The following is a 23,388-nucleotide window of genomic DNA, read 5'->3' as shown; positions in this document are numbered from 1 at the left end:
ATTGATTGATGTGGGGAAAAAACTATTTAATCAATTTTATAATAAAGCTGTAACGTAAGAAAACGTGGAAAAATTATTTTACGAATGCACTGTATATCAGTATATAGAAGGACGTCATGGGAATGTTGTTTTAGAGGCTAAGTGTGACATGCTAAAGTACTGTAAATGTAAAATAAACTTTCCAAAACTGTCCCCCTAAAATACTCAGACAGACAATGAAAGCAGAACACCATTACTTTATTGTGGAAAAAAAGCAACATTGGGAAAGTTTATTCTGGCGCATCGTTTAAGGAAAGGCTACAAATCTTGATCATTTATACAAATACAACAACTTTCAAAAAATAAAACTTTAATTTAGTAAACTCTCCGAGTGCTCTGTGAGTATGATTCAGCAATACAACCCACCGCTTGAAATCCCTGAGCAGAGAGACAGAATGAAACACTTATTTCCATCTTCATTCATACTATAATTTGTTCATAAACAATTTATACACAAGAGAAATTAGCACAACTTGTGATGGGGGGTTGTGGGAGTGGGGTGGAAGGTGTGAAGGTAGAATAGTTTATTGTGATAACCTAGTTCAACATTTCACTATAACAGACAAATAGACATGGTGACCATAGCTATATACAACACAGTGTTGTACAGTGTTGTGCTGTATGGTCAAGACCATCACAATCGTCAGCACTGTAACAACCAGTAAGACCATCCAGCTAGAGCCAGACACATTGCCATGCTGTGACTCCAATACTGGCAGACAGACATGAGAACAGAGGTTACGTACAGAGTGGAACAGGGCTCATACATTTTTTTGTTCAAGAAAGAACAAGGCAACTATCAGACTACTAACTTCATAAAGCACTGGATATGATCTTGGATGGATGGGGTGACTGAAGTTAAGTGGACAGCAAAAGAAATGGCAATGCTTTAATACTTTTGACTTTTTGGTAGCCATTGAATGTATTGTCTATGATGAACTTAGTTTTTTTAAATCAAATGCAATATCTTAGCATAATCAAGATACACCTGTCAGAAAATGGTGTTAGGAATCAAATAGCTGTATAATATTGTTTTTCAGTCATATTACAAGGCAAAGTCTTCCAGACAAACGTGTACAGGTATATCACATTTCTTGAAGGGAAATGAATCAATATTTATCTTACGAACTTCCTTCAACATACATTTAAAAAGATAACACAGTACCAGCTGGTTTATATGCCAAGATAACGCAAAGAAATAACTTACAAATATTAAACCGCCCGGTGGCTGTGGGCTTCTTTACAATAAACATAAATGTCATAGCGGGATCATCTCCAAAATACTTTTTCTTCCTTCCAAATGTAAGATACAGTTGATAAACGGTGGTAAATGTTTTAATGACAAGCACCAAGTAGATGTTAATTACACATAATATATACAAAATGGATGTTTAAGACCGAGAAGAGTGAGAGAACATTATGTTTTGATACTATGGAAAAGACTTAATATCTTACAGATACTGAACCTGCTGGGCACTGACCTTCCCTTGCAAGTCAGACTATTGTCTCCATTATAATGTATGTGGCTTTTAACTGTATATATTAAACTTCATGTATACATACAAATAAAATAACATTTACATTTTCAAAGCAATATTACATAAAAAGATTCCCTCAGACAAACTAAAGCTGTGCATTGTTATGTAAAGGAGTGCATCAATTAGACAGCTATTTTGGTTAGGAGATTTCAGTCATCAGTAATGGCTTCCGACTGTCCTCTAATCATGTCTGAAGACAGGTCATCAGTATGAATCACGAAGGAAGGGGAAGTCCTCAGTTCTCTGGTAATGTCCAAACCTCCAGCTAGCATGCCAACTTATAGGGGCTAATGTTAGTACCATCGGAAGTTAGTTGGCCATTTCCTTTCATAACACATTACTTTCCTCTAAGACAAATATCCAAGGACACATGAGTAGCCTACACAGGAGCCATGTGATGTCTCTCTATGAAACAACAAGCTTAGTGAAGGAATGTGAAATTCTCTGCTACATTTACATGGAATAGTTTCACACCTTCAATTAGAAAGGTATAATAGAGTTTGCAAATAATGACAGACATTTCCTTCAGTTCAAAGTCATTTCACCTTTCCCTCTGACAAATGTATTGGCATTTTATTTCACAACTACCACTGTTTTTTGGCAACAATATTCTATGGATCTATATCTTTAAGGGTGGGAAATACTCTGAGCTCTCCATGACTGTTACATGAGGGCAGGTGTCCCATTTATAAGGTATCACATTGTTTTATCTTGTGGAAGTGTTATTTATAAGTCTATTAGTGGGTTCCCTTTTTATCACTCAATGATGCTCAACAATCTGCTACATATCGTTTGCAGGCATGGTGCTGTAGGTCTCAATGTCCAACAACATGTCAAATCAGTGAAATCTCATAGGCAATCAGAATCAATAATTAATCAACACTGACCTCCACTAGTTGCCTATTGGGCAAAAAACGGTTTCCATGTCATTTCCACCTCCAAATTCTATGTGATGACGTTGAATCAACGTGGATAACAGATTGGATTTGAAAATAGTTAACGTAAGGCAATTGTCTTATTTTCACTCAGCATTTTACTTAAATCCAATAACATGGTGATTTTGTTGTTGTTGATTTCACATTGAATTCATGTTAGTTGACAACTCAACCAAATGTGAATCAAAACTAGACGTTGAACTGATGTCTGTACCCAGTGGGTGTGTTAAATTTGAGAACAAACCATAACTGACAAAGCTGTAAAGTCCAATACCATGCCACGAGTTCCACTGATATGCACAGAAGCCAATGAACTGACTTCAGACGAAAAACGTAATTAGACGGTGAGTAAAAGTAACTTCTGCTCCACTGCCCCTGCTTCAGAGGGCAGGGCCTTGGGAAGTCTTTTTTCCCTGTCACTCGCACACACTTTTAATCTTGCACTGTCCCAGGACAAACATTGTCCTAAAATAATTTTTAAGCATCTATAACTAATTCAAAACCTAATTAACCACAAAATATCAAGTTTGTACCTATGGCCCACTTCAAGTTAAGTGCTCTGGTCAAGAATCACAGATCCTGGGAGAGCACCCTTTTTGGACAAATTTCCAGAAAGTTATCATCATAAATGTAGCGCTCCTCACAACAGACAGTCACGAGGAGCGTTCTGCTGTCCTCCCCCTTCCTCACCTTCCCAGTCTCTCCTCCCCCCATCCTCTGAGGGTGCAGCAGGCCACTTCTTCCCCAGGCCTGCTGCACAGATGGCTGGCTGGCTGGCTGGAGAGCAAACTCACAGCCCCATGGTCCTGAGGCCCTGTTTCTCCATGATGTTCCACAGCTTGCGCAGGTTGGACTGGGTGATGGTGTCGTCTGGCTTCAGCTGCAGAGCTCGCAGGTAGTTGGTCTCCGCCTCCTGCAGCTTCCCGTTGAGATGGAGAATGGCCCCTAGGTTCATCAGGGCTGCTGGGTACTGGAACACAAGAGCAGGACAGTTCAGTTCAGTTCAGTCATTCTCAGAATCACATCTCACAGAAGGCAACACTGCTTAAAATAATGGTTATCTTTGGTTCTTTATAGCACCATTTCTTCTAGCAGTATAGAAAATCTTTGTTCAAATGTCACTCTCAATGGTCTCTTCAGTAATCGCAGACACTAACAGTCAGAGATGGATATGAAGGGGAGTGAGTATGTGGTTGGGGGTGGAGTAGAGTGCTGAGAGCACAGTTAGACCTATTGAAGCAGTAGCAGAAGTGGCAGGAGAGTAACAGTCTCCTACAGTACAACTCAGTCAGACCCCCCAGAGCTGTTAGCTCATTCAAACATTTTATTAACCTCCCACTAACAGCCTCTGTTTTGACTGTGGAATTAATTGCATAGATCATATATAATGTTACAACATCCCAAGGCTGACAGCCATAAAAAGATGTTTGGATATAAATAATGCAAGTTATGTCATATCTACTTAGTTTATGAATCTAGACTTGGTCGGATACATTATTTAATAAGGAAAGCACTTCTCGAAAGAGACGGCATGACAGTCCACTAACAAGTCCTGAGAAAATATTGATAGGACAACGATTAAAGTTTAAATAAAGTAGCAGAACAGTTTTAATCACATAGAAATTGCTGGGGTTGTTTGACTAGAATGGAGCCATTTTATTGCCTGAAACCAAGCTCTACCTCAATACAGAATACTCAATCCTCTTTATCGTACAGGCCTACTCAACATGCTTTCAGTTGACCTATTACAATAATGTCTGATTGCCAAAACAGAGGACAAATGTCATGATACTGTAGGTTAATTCAGTCAGCCAATAGGATTAAGTAGTCATTTTTCAGACCTTAAACTAAATCTGTCTCAGTTAACAGGACCAATCTCCAAAGTTACACAGCATACTGTGACAGTAGTGATATGCTATTGGACCAGACATCTAGACCGCCCAGGCCATAGTGCCCTTCTCAGGGGGTGGTGTCAGGACTTCTCCATGTCCCTCTGTTCGGGGCTCCACATCTGAACCCAGCTCTTTGAAGTGAGACACATGGATTAATATCTTTTAATGCATTTTCCTGCTGATGCCATGAGGTAAAATACCAGAGTCAGTTCAAGGGATGTGTCACCCGGGATCGTAGGAGAGTAGTGTTCAAATCCCAATCTAAATCAAAACAATCCAGAGCAAAACAAGAGCAAAACAATCCAGAGCAAAACAAGAGCAAAACAATCCAGAGCAAAACAAGAGCAAAACAATCCAGAGCAAAACAAGAGCAAAACAATCCAGAGAGACGTGAGACCAAGGAAGCGTCTCACGTCTCATATTCATTTGGAACATAATTCATTGTACTTGTGTAGTTACGCTACTGTTACAGAGTAATAACACATGGCTTTATGTTATGGTTGACTAATTACTGTTTTGAAAGTAAAGTTCACTTGAGAGCATGTCATGAGAAAGATCAAAATAATTCTAACTAAATAATGACACATACTGGGTGAGTTGCTGAACTGCACATGCATTGATTATTTTCTGATAGTTTTTTCTGATTTGCTATTTGTCAAGTGTAATCTGTCTCAATAAAATTACTAATAACAGTTTGTAAAGTCATAGAATATAATTCTGCTGTTTTTGTGACTTATAAGTAATTATCACACATAGGTATTTGCCTCATGAAACGCCATGTGTTTATGTCATCATGGTTTGACATTTTCACAAATTTCACCAAAAGTTTATAAAAGACTTAATTTCTTCCCCTCAGACCATAAACCACTGTGGAGTAATGCTGCTGCCAATACTGTAGCATGACAGGGGAAACGTGTCTATGAACGGAATGGGAAATGCTGCATGGCAAAGGTTTACACATTTCTAAACGGACCCCACTGTGCACATTAGTATAAACAACAGCGTCTTGGTGATATATTAAAAGTTGACATGAAGAACTTAAATCTCTAGACTCAATTCATGTCCTTAAAACAAAAATAATTTTCACCTTGAATGTTGTAATTGATGAAACAACATCAACTGTGTGGAACAAATAGAAACTGGACTAGTAATTCCAAATCATGTTGTGTGCTAGCTAATAATAGATACAGGCACTGTAACCGCCAAAATAAAGGAAACACCAAACAGAAAATGTCCGAATAGGGCGTTGGGCCACCACGAGACACCAGAACAGCTTCAATGCGCCTTGGTATAGATTCTACAAGTGTCTGGCATCACCATTCTTCCACGAGAAATTCCATCATTTGGTGTTTTGTAGACGCTGTCTCAGGTGCTGCTCCAAAATTTCCCAATTGGGTTGAGATCTGGTGACTGAGTCACACACACACACACACACACACACACACACACACACACACACACACACACACACACACACACACACACACACACACACACACACACACACACACACACACACACACACACACACACAAATATATTTTATATTCATGACATCGTCGCTGCTCACGTTGCTCCCTTTGTGCACTGAGTGCTAGTGTGCATGTGATGTTGGTCCGTATAAACCGTATTGCAACCTGGATATAGACCGTCCATGAATCAAAGTATGCAATGTGAGTTGATGTAAAGAATATTTACTGGTCTGTGGTGTGTAATGAGGAGCAACCAGACACCACAGTTGACATATTTATGAAACTGACTGAAAAAGAAAATGACTTGTAAAAACTGTTAAATCTCTGTGGATTGATGAGAAATTGAAAAATGTTATGGTTGAGAAGGATGAGGCAAAAAGAATGGCAAATAAGTCTGGCTGCATAACTGATTGGCAAACCTACTGCAAATTGAGAAATCATGTGACAAAACAGAACAAAACGAAGAAGAAACTACACTATGAAACTAAGATAAATTATATAAAGAATGATAGTAAAATGCTTTGGAGCACCTTAAATTATTGGGAAAAAAAGGCAAACTCAACTCCCTCATTCATTGAATCAGATAACTCATTCATCACAAAACCCACTGATATTGTCAACTACTTTAAGGATTTTTTCATTGGCAAGATTAGCAAATTTAGGCATGACATGCCAGCAACAAATGCCGAACCTACACATCCAACTATTGTAATTTTGAATTCCATAATCTCGAATTCAGAGTGTGGAAGAGGTGAAAAAATTATTGTTGCCTATCAACAATGACAAGTCACCTGGATCTGACAACTTAGATGGAAAATGACTGAGGATGATAGCGGACGATATTGCCACTCCTATTTGCCATCTCTTTCAATCTAAGCCTACAGTAATTATGTGTGTCCTCGGGCCTGGAAGGAAGGAAAAGTCATTCCGCTACTCAAGAAAATAAAGCACCTTTTACTGGCTGAAATAGCCAACCAATCAGCCTGTTACCAACCCTTAGTAAACTTTTGGAGAGAAAAAATGGTTTGACCGGATACAATGTTATTTTACAGTACATAAAAGCAAATTTTTTAGGGAAGGGCATTCAACATGCATGGCACTCAGACAAATGACCGATGATTGGCTGAGAGAAATTGATCATCTAAAGATTGTGGGAGCTGTTTTGTTAGACTTCAGTGCGGCTTTTGACATTATCAACCATAGTATGCTGCTGGAAAAATCTATATGTTATGGCTTTACTGCTATACTGTGGATTGAGAGTTACCTTTCTAACAGAACACAGAGGGTTTCTTTAATGGTAGCCTCTCCAACATAATCCAGGCAGAATCAGGCATTCCCAAGGGCAGGATGGTGGCAAAATTGCTGTTATAACGTTTATCCAGTGTATCTATGCATTTAACTAAAGTCACAATGTACTAATGTGACTTGCTCCCTCTGCTAGAACACTCCCCTTTGTCTAAGTGACTGACTCATGGTTCTGGACTTAAGGTCAAATTTAGCAGTAGACTGGACTAAGCTCTGAGAGACGAGCAAGACAAATGGTTTCGGTTCCTTTTAGAAACAGTGTCGAGACAATGAGCATTTAGAAATGGCGTGACATTTATCAACAAGACCTCACCACAGGCCAACCGCAGCTTCTCATAGTCCTTTGGCTGTACATTGGGGTCACCAACCAGTGCTTCCTCACGGCTATTGTTCTGTTTGGTTGTCACACCACCCAAAGGGGGGTTGTACTTTTATAATAAAAACCTTTTGAGAGATTGTTAACCGCTCCAGAATTGCAATTCTTTAATAAAAGTTGTTGTTTGAAGAATCTACAGTCTCTCTTCTTTTCTGGTTAGAATTTCCATGACAGTAGCTATCTAGGCCCCTTACTTTTTTTCAATCTTTACTAATGACCTGCGTCACTCAACATTATACACATCAGCTACTACAGAGAGTGAAATCACTGCAACACTTAACAAAGAGCTGCCGTCAGCTTCAAAACGAGTGGCAATAAATAAGTTAGTCTTAAATATTTACAAAACGAAAATAATTTTATTTTTAAAATACAATTTAAAAGATAAATTCTCGTTAATCCAACCACAGTGTCCGATTTCAAAAAAGCTTTTCGGCGAAAGCAGAACATATCATTATGTTAGGTCAGCAACTAGTCACAGAAAGCATACAGCGATTTTCCAACCAAAGAGAGGAGTCACAAAAAGCAGAAATATTGATCAAATTAATCACTAACCTTTGATATTCTTCATCAGATGACACTCCCAGGACAACATGTTACACAATACATGTATGTTTTGTTCGATCAAGTTCATATTTATATCCAAAAACCTCAGTTTACTTTTGGCTTTGCCTCCAAAGCATCCCGTGAATTTGCACAGAGCCACATCAAATCACAGAAATACTCATAATAAACATTAAGAAAAGATACAAGTGTTATTCACAGATTTAAAGATATACTTCTCCTTAATGCAACCGCTGTGTCAGATTTCAAAAAAACTTTACGGAAAAAGCAAACCATGCAATAATCTGAGTACAGCGCTCAGAGACCAACACAAACCAAGAAGATATCCGCAATGTTGGAGTCAACATAAGTCAGAAATAGCATTATAAATATTCACTTACCTTTGATGATCTTCATCAGAATGCACTCCCAGGAATCCCAGTTCCACAATAAATGATTGATTTGTTCCATAAAGTCCATCATTTATGTCCAAATTCCTCCTTGTTGTTCCTGCGTTCAGTACACAATCTAAACTCACGACGCGCGGGCAGGTCCAGGCAAAAATTCAGACGAAAAGTCATATTACAGTCCGTAGAAACATGTCAAACGAAGTATAGAATCAATCTTTAGGATGTTTTTAACTTAAATCTTCAATAATGTTCCAACCGGAAAATTCCTTTGTCTGTAGAAAAGCAACGCTCTCACGTGAACGAGCGTGATGAGCTCAAAGCATTCTGCCAGACCTCTGACTCATTCCCCTCTCATTCGGCCCCACTTCACAGTAGAAGCATCAGACAAGGTTCTAAAGACTGTTGACATCTAGTGGAAGCCTTAGGAAGTGCAACATGACCCATATCCCACTGCATCTTCAATAGGGAATGAGTTGAACAACCACCAACCTCAGATTTCCCACTTCCTGGATGGATTTTTTTCTCAGGTTTTTGCATGCCATATGAGTTCTGTTATACTCACAGACATCATTCAAACAGTTTTAGAATCTTCAGAGTGTTTTCTATATAAATATACTAATAATATGCATATATTAGCAACTGTGACTGAGTAGCAGGCAGTTTACTCTGGGCACGCTTTTCATCCAAACGTGAAAATGCTGCCCCTATCCATAACAAGTTAAACCCCCTATCCTCTACTGCTTTCTCGGGAAAAGACCCAGATCCCCATGATTTGCAAGAAGAGGTGGAGAAAAAGGGGCCAAAGGGCAGGCTGCCTTCTGAGAATTCGTAGGCGATCGAATAAACCCCCACTTCCTTCCATTCTGCTAGCAAATGTGCAATCTTTGGACAATAAAATAGATGACCTACGCGCAAGATTAAACTACCAACGGGACATTCAAAACTGTAATATCTTATGCTTCAAGGAGTCATGGCTGAACAACGACACTAATCAACATACAGCTGGCTGGTAATACGCTGCACCGGCAGGATAGAACAGCGGCGTCTGGTAAGACAAGGGGTGGCGGACTATGTATTTTTGTAAATAACAGCTGGTGCACGATATCTAAGGAAGTCTCAAGCTATTGCTCTCGCCTGAGGTAGAGTATCTCATGATAAACTGTAGACCACACTAGCTACCTAGAGAGTTTTCATCTGTATTTTTCGTAGCTGTTTTACATACCACCACACTAAGCACTAAGACAGCATTGAATGAGCTGTATTCTGCCATAAGCAAACAAGAAAACACTCACCCAGAGGAGGCGCTCCTAGTGGCCAGGGACTTTAATGCAGGGAAAATGTAAATCCGTTTTACCAAATTTCTATCAGCATGTTAAATGAGCAACCTGGACCACCTTTACTCCACATACAGAGACGCATACAAAGCTCTTCCTCGCCCTTATTTTGGTAAATCTGACCATAATTCTATCCTTCTGATTCCTGCTTTAAAAGCAAAAATTAAAGCAGGAAGCACCAGTGGCTAGATCAATAAAAAAGTGGTCAGATGAATCAGATGCTAAGCTACAGGACTGTTTTGAGAGCACAGACTGGAATATGTTCCGGGATTCCTTCGATGGCATTGAGGAGTACACCACTTCATTCATTGGCTTCATCAATAAGTGCATCGATGATGTCGTCCCCACAGTGACCGTACGTACATACCCCAACCAGAAGCCATGGATTACAGGCAACATCCGCACTAAGCTAAAGGCTAGAGCTGCCGCTTTCAAGGAGTGGGACACTGACCCGGAAGCTTATAAGAAATCCTGCTATGCCCTCCGGCGAACCATCAAACAGGCAAAGCATCAATACAGGACTAAGATCGAATTGTACAACACCGGCTATGATGATCTTCGGATCTGGCAGGGCTTGCAAACCATTACAGACTACAAAGGAAAGCACAGCCGAGAGCTGCCCAGTGACACGAGCCTACCAGACGAGCTAAACTACTTCTATGCCCGCTTCGAGGCAAATAACACCGAAACATGCATGAAAGCACCAGCTGTTCTGGAAGACTGTGTGATCACGCTCTCCTCAGGCGATGTGAGTAAGACCTTTAAACAGGTCAAGATTCAGAAGGCCGCAGGGCCAGATGGATAACCAGGAAGTGTACTGCGAGCATGCGCTGAACAACTGGCAAATGTCTTCATTGACATTTCCAACCTCTCCCTGTCCGAGTCTGTAATACCAACGTTTTAAGCAGACCACCATAGTGCCTGTGCCCAAGAACACTAAGGTAACCTGCCTAAACGACTACCAACAAGTAGCTCTCACGTCTGTAGCCATGAAGTGCTTCAAAAGGCTGGTCATGGCTCACATCAACACCATTATCCCAGAAACCCTAGACGCACTCAAATTTGCATATCGCCCCAAAAGATCCACAGAGGATGCATCTCTATTGCACTCCACACTGCCCGCTCCCACCTGGATAAAAGGAACACCTAAGTGAGAATGCAATTCATTGACTACAGCTCAGCCTTCAACACCATACTGCCCTCAAAGCTAATCAATAAGCTAAGGACCCTGGGACTAAACACCTCCCTCTGCAACTGGATCCTGGACTTCCTGACAGGCCGCCCCCGGGTGGTAAGGGCAGGTAACAACACATTCGCCATGCTGATCCTCAACACAGGGGCCCCTCAGGGGTGCGTGCTCAGTCCCCTCCTGTACTCCCTGTTCACTCAAGGCTCCACGGCCAGGCACGACTCCGACACTATCATTAAGTTTGCCGATGACACAACAGTGGTAGGCCTGATCACCGACAACGACGAGACAGCCTATAGGGAGGAGGTCAGAGACCTGGCCGTGTGGTGCCAGGACAACAACCTCTCCCTCAACATGATCAAGACAAAGGAGATGATTGTGGACTACAGGAAAAAGTGGACCGAGCATGCCCCCATTCTCATCGATGGGGCTGCAGTGGAGCAGGTTGAGAGCTTCAAGTTCCTTGGTGTCCACATCACCAACAAACTAACATGGACCAAGCACCCCAAGACAGTCGTGAAGAGGGCACGACAAAACCTATTTCCCATCAGGAGACTGAAAAGATTTGGTATGGGTCCTCAGATCCTCAAAAGGTTCTAAAGCTGCACCATCGAGAGCATCCTGACTGGTTGCATCACTGCCTGGTATGGCAACTGCTCAGCCTCCGTCCGCAAGGCACTACAGAGGGTATTGCGAACGGCCCAGTACATCACTGGGGCTAAGCTTCCTGCCATCCAGGACCTCTATACAAGGCGGTGTCAGAGGAAGGCCCTAAAAATTGTCAAAGAATCCAGCCACCATAGTCATAGACTGTTCTCTCTGCTACCGCATGGCAAGCGCCAAGTCTAGGTCCAAGAGCCTTCTAAACAGCTTCTACCCCCAAGCTATAAGACTCCTGAACACCTAATCAAAAGACCACCCAGACTATTTGCAATGCCCCCCAGTACATCACATTTACACCGCTGCTACTCTCTGCTGTTATCATCTATGCATAGTCACTTTAATAACTCTACCTACAGTGGGTCCTCCTTTAAAAGTTATGTCATACTGCAGCACATCTTGCGGGCTGCTGCAGCATTCTATGGCACATTATTTCATTGTCAGCCATTTTTACGTTAATGGAAGTTAGTGCTAGTTTGACCACCAGAGGGCATCTTTGAGAAGCATTTGATATTCTCCCATATTGGCATTACACGAGAATTTAAAACATTTTTTGTAATAGCATAGTACATGGGATTGATTAAGAAATTTGGCTTAGTTATTTTGATTAATATTATGGTATTTCTATTCTGAGAACAACGAAAAACAAAACTCTCAGGGTTTACGTTAGGATGGAATGGAAAATATTGCGCTGTACAACGTGACAGTCGGGAGAAGGCTACAGCATAAGAGGATTGGAGGATTCGAAATTAATATCTCAGGGGCATAACATTTTCACACCCTAATTGTAGTGTAACCAATACTCATTTTGCCTATGGTAGGCCTACAGTATATATACAAATATTTTTTTAAATGACGTGACAATAAATACATTTATAGGATTGGAGGACTCTAAATTAATATCTAAGGGACATTTTCCGTTAGGATCTGTGAGAATATCTAAGGGGCTTCTATATAATTCTAAATTAATTAATATATATATATTTTTTTTTTTTTTTTGGGGTGGATCAGCTTAATATTGCGGAAAGAATGTTGCTTCCAATGTAATTGTCTGCATCATTTCCAATCCCCCATATTTTTTTGGGTAAATATATATATCCATACACGCATGCATACATATATACATATATACATACACATACCTATATAGACATACATACTTTTTTAAAGAATATACCTTTATTATTATTCCCCGCAACCCTACCACCGCTCCCCCAATTGGAGTAAACTAATAAACACTTCTGCTTTTACCTTCAATTTATACATCTTATACCTATTTTACAGACACAGACTACTTTATAATAGTTCTCTCTTGTTTGTTCTTAGTCCTTCCTCTATTTCTGTTGTCCATCCAATTTTATTTCCACTTGTAACTGTGCTATTTCACAAAAGCTCCGCACCTATACACATTTCACAGATCCCGTATGCCCTACATTGTTTATCTTGTTATTAGTCCCACCCTTCAGTTCCACTCAACCCTTCCCATCTATCTTCCAACATCATCCATTTCGGATTTTTATTTGCCATATATTTTTCAACTGTGCTGTGATGCTTCACAAAAGATTTGAACCTTCCTATTCTCATAGCTTCTACAGATTGTAAATTAAAAATAAACATTTTTGCTAAAATAATTATTATATTATTGATTGATTGACTATGGCTTTTCAAATCCCCCAGTATTGCTATCTGTAGCGTTAGTTCTAGGCAAATGTTGCAATTCTTCAGCCATTCCTGGACCTGTGACCAAAAACGAGCTACATATGGACAATACCAAAATAAATGATCTAATGACTCTGCCTCCTCACAACAGAATCTGCAGAGCTGGGAAGATTGTATACCCCATATATATAACATTCTATTAGTTGCAAGAATTTTGTACAGTAATTTAAATTGAAAAATTCGAAGTTTTGAATCCGGCGTTGTTTTGCGTATCAATTCATAAACCATGTGCCATGGAATGGGTACATCGAAAATCTCTTCCCAACTATTTTGCAATTTATATGGCACAGCTGTCAGTTTTTTGGTCCTTAAATGAAATTGGTATATGTTTTTATTTATCACACTTTTCTTTAACCATTTATGTTCTTTAATACAGGGCCGACATACAAGTTCCTTACTTTTTTCCCCTTCTACTTGCCTCTTCCATTTTTGTGGTAATGCTGCAATTAATTGGTTGTAATTTTGGGTAGAGCAGACATTTCCATATGTCTGTGTTAGCTGCATGTGTGACATAACTCCACCAGTCCTATTTATGATATCATTCACAAAAATTATACCTTTTTTAAACATTTCTTCGATAAATACAGTTTTTTTATCAATTACTATATTTGAATTTAACCACAATATTTGTTGTACTATTTGTTCCGTCCTTTCAGGTGGATTAAACTGAAATTGCAACCAACTTTCTAAGGCTTGTTTAAAAAATAAGGATATTTTGGAGATTATTTCCTTTTCAAACAACCGAAAGTGAGCAGGTGTAATCTGAATAAAGGGAAAAAGGCCCTTCTTGAACATAGGATGAGACATTCGTACCAATTTACTAGAGAACCAGTTTGGATTTAAGTATAACTTTTGTATGACTGATGCCTTTAGTGAGAGGTCTAATGCTTTAATATTTAATAATTTCTGCCCTCCGAATTCATATTCGTTATATAAATAGGCCCTTTTAATTTTATCTGGCTTGCCGTTCCAAATAAAATGGAATATTTTTTGTTCATATAATTTAAAAAGCAGGTCACTAGGTGTAGGCAAAACCATAAGCAAATAGGTAAACTGTGATATGACTAAAGAGTTAATCAGGGTGATTTTTCCACAAATAGACAAGTATTTTCCTTTCCATGGTAACAAGATCTTATCTATTTTTGCTAACTTTCTATAAAAATTTATTGGAGTGAGATCATTTCTTTCTTTTGGGATTTTTATACCGAGTATGTCCACATCTCCGTCAGACCATTTAATTGGTAAACTACATGGCAATATAAAATGTGTATTTTTTAGTGATCCAATACGTAATATGGTACATTTATCATAATTTGGTTTTAATCCAGAGAGGATAGCAAAGGTATCTAGATCCTCTATGAGGCCGTGGAGAGACTCTAGTTGTGGTTTTAAAAGAAAACATGAATCATCAGCGTACAATGACACCTTAGTTTTTAAGCCACGGATTTCTAATCCATTAATATTAATGTTTGATCTAATTTTAACAGCTAACATTTCGATGGCAATAATAAATAGATATGCCGATAGTGGACAACCTTGTTTTACTCCTCTAGATAGTTTAAAACTTTCTGAGATGTAGCCATTATTTACTATTTTACACCTAGGGTTACTATACATAATTTTAACCCATTTTATAAGAGATTCCCCAAAATTGAAATATTCTAGGCATTTATATATAAACTCCAGTCGTACTTTATCAAAAGCCTTTTCAAAATCAGCTATGAAAACCAGACCTGGTGTCCCCGATATTTCATAGTGTTCTATTGTTTCCAGTACTTGCCTTATATTATCTCCAATGTATCGTCCATGTAAAAAACCTGTCTGATTAGGATGAATAATATGACAAAACTTTTTTTATTCTATGCGCCAAGCATTTTGCTAGGATTTTTGCATCACAACACTGAAGTGTAAGAGGTCTCCAATTTTTTAATTGGACTGGATCTTTATATATACCACTTGGGTCCTGTTTCAGTAATAACGATATCAGACCTTCTTGTTGCGTGTCTGATAATCTACCATTTATATAGGAGTGGTTAAAACAAGCTAATAATGGTCCTTTGAGTATATCAAAAAAAGTTTTGTATACTTCCACTGGTATGCCATCCAGCCCTGGAGTTTTCCCATCCTTAAAGGCCCCAATTGCATCAAGCAGTTCCTCCTCTGTAATTTGGCCTTCACATGAGTCTTTCTGTACAGATGTTAATTTTACATTATTAATAGGATAAAAATCCATACAATTAGTTTCAGTTAGTGGAGATGGAGGAGCCTGAAACGAAAACATATTCTTAAAGTACTTTACTTCCTCTTTCAAAATATCATTTGGTGAATCATGCGTGACTCCATCATTTGTAACAAGTTTTAATACATTTTTTTTGGTAGCATTTCTATATTGAAGATTGAAAAAGAATTTGGTGCATTTTTCCCCATATTCCATCCAGTTCGCTTTATTTTTATAATATATTACACTGGATCTTTCTTGAATAAGTTCCTCCATTTCTTTTTGTTTTTCCTCTAACTTATTCTGTGCCTCTATGGTACCGTTTTTATTGCTATCTAACTGTACTGTTAGTCCTTCAATTTCCTTTGTTAATATGGACTCTTTTGATCTAAATTCCCTTTGTTTTATAGATGAGTACTGAATTGCATGGCCTCTAAAGGCACACTTAAAAGTGTCCCATACAATAAGGGGATCTGCTGTACCTATGTTATGTCTGAAAAAGTCAGTTATAAAATCTTCTGTCCTAGTTCTAAACAATTTATCATCTAGTAGACTTTGATTAAATTTCCAATATCCTCGCCCACGTGGAAATTCTGTAAGAGAAATATATATGCCAATTATGTGATGATCCGACCGCATTCTGTCCCCTATCAACACTTTTTTAACTTTTGGTGCCAGAGAGAATGGTATAAGAAAGTAGTCAAGACGACTAGCTTGATTCAGCCTCCGCCATGTATATCTCACTAAATCAGGGTATTTAAGTCTCCATATATCCACTAATTCCAATATATCCATGACATTCATGATTTCCTTAAGTGCCTGAGGGTGATAGTTTGTAGTGTGATTTCCTTTCCGGTCTATAGAGGTATTTAAGACCGTATTAAAATCTCCCACTATAATAATAGAGTCTAGTGTTGCTTGTAGAGTTGATAAATTCTTATATATATTTTCAAAGAAGCTTGGATCATCATTATTCGGACCGTATAGGTTAACAAGCCATATTTGTTTATTGTCCAATAACATATTTAAAATAATCCATCTACCTTGAGGATCTGTTTGGACAATTTGCACATTTGGATCAAAATTATTGTTAATTAAAACCATCACCCCTTTTGAATTTATTTGCCCATGGGAGAAATATATTTTGCCCCCCCAGTTCTTTTTCCACAAAACTTCATCTAAAACTGTTGAATGGGTTTCCTGTAAACAATAGATATTATAATCCTTCTCTTTTAGCCAGGTAAATACTGATCGTCTTTTCTTATTATCTGCTAAGCCATTACAATTGTAACTGGCTATACTTATTTCACCACTTACCATAATGAGACACACCTTTCATTCTTTTAATCAGAATATATTTTTGTAAACGTACTATTAAAAAGTAACATAATGATTGAGTGTCTATATAGTTGTACCATGATATTTGCATTTCTACTAAGTAAACCTCCAATTGGTCCCTACTATTCCACCCGCCAAAAGGCCTCATCTCGAGATGGCTTGTCATCCCAATGCCCGGCAGACCACCCTCGACCCCCTGTATCCCATAGCCCTGAACCGACTGGGATCCATTCTTTGAAAAGAGCATACAGTGCCATTTACCGAATTGAAGAAGATCAATTACCATATGCATTTCCATTGCCCTCACCTCGATTTGTATTATATATATCTGTGGATCATCCTCTATTGTCCCTAACATCTTTTACTTCTTCCTTCGCAACAGTTGTGGGATACACACATACACCCACACACACTCAGCCCTTACCCCCACACAACCATAAGCTCACTTTCTCAACAATTGCACCATCCCAGAGCCCAACTCAAGATGGGTCATGATTTACAAATGCACTTGCAGTTGCAGCTGCATGAGAAGGCCTGCAAGACCGCACAAAAAATTAGCAAAAATTGAGAGATTTATTTACCATTGTCATATCCTAGATAATGGAGGTCAAATGTACACCTTATTCCTGAAACACCCACAATACGGCCACCCGTCATGACCATGTCCCCACGCATCTCCATGCAGTCCGACTTTGATTTTGTGCCGCCAGGGCCACAATAATATACCTCCTCTCTGAATGTCCGAGTGTGACCCCCTCCCCATGGGTTACTGCAGCTAGTGTTGCCAGCACTGCCACTGCCTGGGTGGGGGCACCCCACCGGAATCCCCACCGGCTAGGTACAAGGTCGTCAAGGTTCTCATTAGCAGCTTTGAGAATTTCCTTGTATATTATGCTCTCCCTTTATGGGGCTTTGGCTTTGCAGGACCAACCCTGCCAAGCAGGCTCAGAATCTTGAGGGGGCAGTGCTGCTCTTGGTCTCTGACCTCATTTTAGCTGCATACAGACCGCTTACAGCGGGCACATAAAACAGTTAGGGACTTCTCCTTAGTATCTGGGTCATTCAGGTGGGTGTCTAGGGTATAGTGCCATGGACCGTACCATTAAAATAGGATAATAAATAATTAGATATAATTTATAAAAAAATAAATAAAAAATGTAGTTCTCCATGGTAGGACAATAAATAAATAAGACGTATAATTCATTATAAAAGTATATCCATCATCTGAACAACATTGAAAGCCCTCTCATACCCGGCTCACAGCAATACATTGGCTCTGGGATATGCAACCATTTCAGTACTCACTCACTCAACTTTCCAAACATAACAAATAAAATAAAAAATAAACACAAACCATACCATCCACACATACTGTGCCTTCTGTTTACTTAGTTTTTATCTTCACTATGTTGAATTAGTGCTTGTGTGTTCAATTAGTTATATGTGAAGATTTATAGAAAAGCTATATTTTTTATTGTATTGTTACAATCAGTAACCGGGCTTGAATTGTGTTTATTTCCCTCGTCTATGAGAACTTTGTAATTTTTAAAATAACCATGGAGTAGTCTTTGTGTCTCTGAACAACTGGTTATCAATACATAGTTTATCAACGACGAGAGCTACTCGTTTCGCTTTTAATCTATTTTCTTTGAAAATTGGATACAGAACTTTGCGCCGTTCTGCAATTTCCTTCGGAAACTGATCATTCATGCCAATTTTGGTCCCAGCAAGTCTTTTACCCAGGCTTTTAACCATTATTTTATCTTTAAATGAAGCAAATTTGGCAACGATTGGGCGTTCGTACCTCTGCCCTCTCTGTCCGAAGCGGTGAACGCGTTCAAGTTGGATTTTGTCGATAACTTCGCGTGGAATCTGAAGCGCTGTAAGGAGGAACTCTCTAACTATAGATTCAGGAACTTCTCCTTCTTTTTCTTGGATACCTGTAAGTACCAAATTCTCTCTCATGGATCTAGTTTGTATGTCCAGTAAGGTTTCCTTCAGAACGGTGTTCTCCTTTTTAATTCCATTCATTTCGGTTTCAATCTTATTGACTGTCCCTTTTAGCGCGTGTGTTTGCTTCTCCAATGTCGCAGCTTTTTCATCACTCATCTCTAGGCTTGCCTTCAACTCTTTTATATCCTTACTAACTAATTCAAGTATACCCAGTTTGTCATTTATTGATTTTAACAGATCGGTTTCGACCTTTACCATTCCCGGTGGTGAGAATATTAAATCATCAGTGTCTGTAGAAGAGTCACGTTTTCGTTTTGTAATCGGTTCCCCTGTCTTACTCTCCGTCATGTTTGGTTGTTGCCTGTTTTCGTAATATTTGTCGATAAATGTCTCTAGTTTTAGGATTTGTTTTGTGTTATTGTCCAGATTGAAGGTTATCACTCACCAGATTAAGTAGTGCTAATATTTTAGTCTAATTTAGCAGATATTTCGAATATTATGTTTTATCTTGAGGTGCTCTACATAAATCCCTTCAGTCCGCCATTACCCTTACGTTACCTTTACGTCATACCTGGGCGGAGAATTATAAATTAATTAATATTAATAATAATCACTTTGTTTAAAAAGTAACGATATTTTGGAGATTTCGTTTCCCATTAACCTAGAGAAAAAGGCAATTCTTGAACATGTGGTGAGACATTCTCACTATTTTGTAAATAAAGCCAATTTGTTACTTAGAATTATTTATTTCTGGAGAAATCTAATTTTATTATTTAGCAGAGATCACTTGCTTATATTCCGTCAACAAATATATTTTAAAAATATCATGGAATATTAATAATTTCTCCATCCTTGTCTCAGAGCAGCGCGAAACGGTTCTGAAATAGACGTCCACAGCGGGAAGGCAATATATAACGATATTTGAGATTATTTCGTTTTTTTAAAAAGACAGTGAGCGAAATATAGCCCTGCTAATAGCCTTAATGAGGCTGTACAACGTGACCATGTGTGTTTGAACGAGTATTTACCAGTAAGCAACAATTTGTTTGCCTTCATTAGACAACTTTGTTCCAATATTTCTGTATTTCAGTGATATTTATTCCCATAGTAATTTGTAATGGATCCATAACTAAATCAACATCTGCATTTTGAGTATTTTTATCATTATTTTATTAATGAAAGCATAAAGATGCTGATGAAGAAATACAGTACTGTACAGCATAAGCTTTTACATTGTCATGGCCGATGCTGGAAGAAGACCAAGGTGCAGTGTGGTGAGCGTACATTTTCCTTTTGATTTAAAATGTCGCCAACAAAACAACAAACGAAAGAAACAACCGTGAAGCTTACAGGGCATTAGTGCCACAAACACAGTTAACTACCCACACTGAAAGGAGGGAAAAATGGCTACCTAAGTATGGTTCCCAATCAGAGACAACGATAGACAGCTGTCCCTGATTGAGAACCATACCCGGCCAAAACATAGAAATAAAGAAACATAGAAAACAAAACATAGAATGCCCACCCCAAATCACACCCTGACCAACCCAAATAGAGACATAAAAAGGATCTCTAAGGTCAGGGCGTGACAGTACCCCCCCCCCCCCCCAAAGGTGCGGACTCCGGCCGCAAAACGTGAACCTATAGGGGAGGGCCTGGGTGGGCATCTATCCGCGGTGGCTGCTCAGGTGCGGGACGCAGACCCCGCTCCACCTCTGGCTCACCCCACTTTGGTGGCACCTCTGGTGCGGGGACCCTCGTCGCCGACCCCGGACTGGGGACCCTCGTAGCTGGCCCCGGACTGGGGACCCTAGCTGCGGGCCCCGGACTGGGCACCCTCGCTGCGGGCCCCGGACTGGGCACCCTCGCTGCGGGCCCCGGACTGGGCACCCTCGCTGCGGGCCCCGGACTGGGGACCGTCGCTGGAGGTTCCGGACTGGGGACCGTCGCTGGAGGCTCCGGACTGGGGAACGTCGCTGGAGGCTCCGGACTGGGGAACGTCGCTGGAGGCTCCGGACTGGAGGCCGTCGCTGGAGGCTCCGGACTGGAGGCCGTCGCTGGAGGCTCCGGACTGGAGAACGTCGTTGGAGGCTCCGTGCCATGGATCGTCACTGGAGGCTTCTTGCCATGGATCATCACTGGAGGCTTTGTGCCATGGATCATCACTGGAGGCTTCGTGCCATGGATCATCACTGGAGGCTTCTTTCCATGGATCATCACTGGAGGCTTCTTTCCATGGATCATCACTGGAGGCTTCTTTCCATGGATCATCACTGGAGGCTTCTTGCCATGGATCATCATTGGTGGCTTCTTGCCATGGATCATCATTGGTGGCTTCTTGCCATGGATCATCACTGGAGTGAGGAGATGTATGGGCAGTCTGGTACGTGGAGCTGCCACAGGGCTCACCAGGCTGGGGAGACATACAGGAGGCCTGGTTCTGGGGACAGGCATAGGATACACTGGGCCGTGGAGGCGCACTGGAGGTCTTGAGCGTAGAGCATGCACAACCCGTCCTGGCTGGATGGTTATTTTCGCCCTGCAGCTGCGAGGCGCTGGCACAGGACGCACTGGGCTGTGCAGACGCACCGGAGACACAGTGCGCAGAGCCGGCGCAGGATATCCTGGGCCGTGGAGACGCACTGGAGGCCAGATGCGCTGAACCGGCACCTTCCGTCCTGGCTGGATGCTCACTCTAGCCCGTCCAATGCGGGGAGCTGGAATGTAGCGCACCGGGCTATGAACGCGCACTGGAGACACCATGCGCTCCACCGCATAACATGGTGCCTGACCAGTACGACACTCCCTCCGGTAAGCACGGGGAGTTGGCTCAGGTCTCCAACCTGACTCAGCCAATCTCCTCGTGGGCTGCCTCTCGTGCCTGCTCCGTTGCCGTGGCTCCTGGTAGCGAAGTCGTTCCTCCCTCGCTACTTCAGCCTGTTTCCATGGCAGGGTCTTGTCCGCTGCCATAACCTCCTCCCATGTCCAAGATGTCATCCATTCTCTCTTCTCCCGGGCCCAGGATCCCTGCTCCTCCTGGCCACACTGCTTGGTCCTTTGGTGGTGGGTAGTTCTGTCATAGCCGTCAAAAGAAGTGGACCAAACTGCAGCGTTGTGAGCATACATTTTCCTTTTTATTTAAAATGTCGCCAACAAAACAACAAACGAAAGAAACAATCGTGAAGCTTACAGGGCATTAGTACCACAAACAAAGTTAACTACCCACACTGAAAGGAGGGAAAAAGGGCTACGTAAGTATGGTTCCCAATCAGAGACAACGAAAGACAGCTGTCCCTGATTGAGAACCATACCCGGCCAAAACATAGAAATAAAGAAACATAGAAAACAAAACATAGAATGCCCACCCCAAATCACACCCTGACCAAACCAAATAGAGACATAAAAAGGCTCTCTAAAATCTCATTGATTTATCAAGACCAGTCCCCATGCTTGTCTCAGAGCAGCGCGAAATGGTGCTAAAATAGTTGTAGGCTATTGCTTATAACTTCAATATGCTCTTTAAATAAATAAGAGCTACACCACTTTTAACAGCACATTACTCAACACTTGTGAGACTCAGGTCGTCTACGGTAGGCCTACAGTATATCAAAAAATATGACATGACTCTCCGCCAATAATTACAGATAGAGCATTGGAAGATATTTCTGTAATTCAGTGATATTTATTCCCATAGTAACTCGTTATGGATCCATAACTAAATAAATATCTGAATTTTGAAAGAGTATTGTTATCATTATTTTTAAAGATGCCATTATTAGTAACATTGTTTTAGTTTGAACGTGCAGACTGGCACTAAGAACAGAACATCGGGAACGTTTCCCTAGTCAGCACCATTATTAGTGCAATGCTCCTTAAATATTTTGGAGATTTTCAAATAACGTAAAATAAGTGAGAAAAAGGCCATTCTTGAACATGGGGTGAGATATTGTTACTAATTTGTAAATAAAGCCAGTTTGTTATTTAGAATGATTTATTTCTGTTTTTAGAGGGACAAAACCCAAAAACCTACAGTCATCTCATGGGTTTCCCCATGAAGGCCAGCACAGGTATTGAACCAGCATCTGTAGCAACACAGCTTGCACTGCTAAGCAGTGCCTTAGACCGTTGCGCCACTCAGGCGGTGTACAATGCGACCGGTCGGGATTGGCCTACAGTACTACAGTAAGAGCAAAATAATCATAACAAAATCAAATAATAAAAACCTTAGTGTAACAACAATTTTAGTAAGTAATACTGAAGTCGTGCACAATTATCAGTTTCTATTTAGGTTTGTCGCCCATTCTTTGTCAGTTAGAGAAACAGTAGGACCCAAAGGCATAATCAGTGCTCTAACTCCCCCTTGTGCTGGCCTGGAGCAATAAGAGGTGACACAGGGTACCGTACTAAACAACAAATGACCTCTAAGTCCCGTGGCTAAAGCTCGCAACTATTAATGGAGGAACCACTGTA

General features: G+C 40.4%; 1 protein-coding gene across 1 annotated transcript in view; it reads right to left on the bottom strand.

The window, feature by feature from the left end:
* Positions 1-222: 222 nt before the first annotated feature.
* The window catches only part of LOC120065933 (protein O-mannosyl-transferase TMTC2-like), a 138,149-nt gene continuing 114,983 nt past the window's right edge, over positions 223-23,388 (bottom strand). Inside the window, exon 12 of the mRNA XM_039016975.1 lies at positions 223-3,482. Within this exon, the coding sequence (XP_038872903.1) occupies positions 3,303-3,482 (180 nt within the window). The 3' untranslated portion in view covers positions 223-3,302. The remainder of the gene's footprint in view (positions 3,483-23,388) is intronic.

The sequence above is a fragment of the Salvelinus namaycush genome, chromosome 21 (assembly GCF_016432855.1).
Source record: "Salvelinus namaycush isolate Seneca chromosome 21, SaNama_1.0, whole genome shotgun sequence".
Taxonomy (NCBI): Eukaryota; Metazoa; Chordata; class Actinopteri; order Salmoniformes; family Salmonidae; genus Salvelinus; species Salvelinus namaycush.
This window is presented reverse-complemented; position numbering and strand designations above follow the sequence as displayed.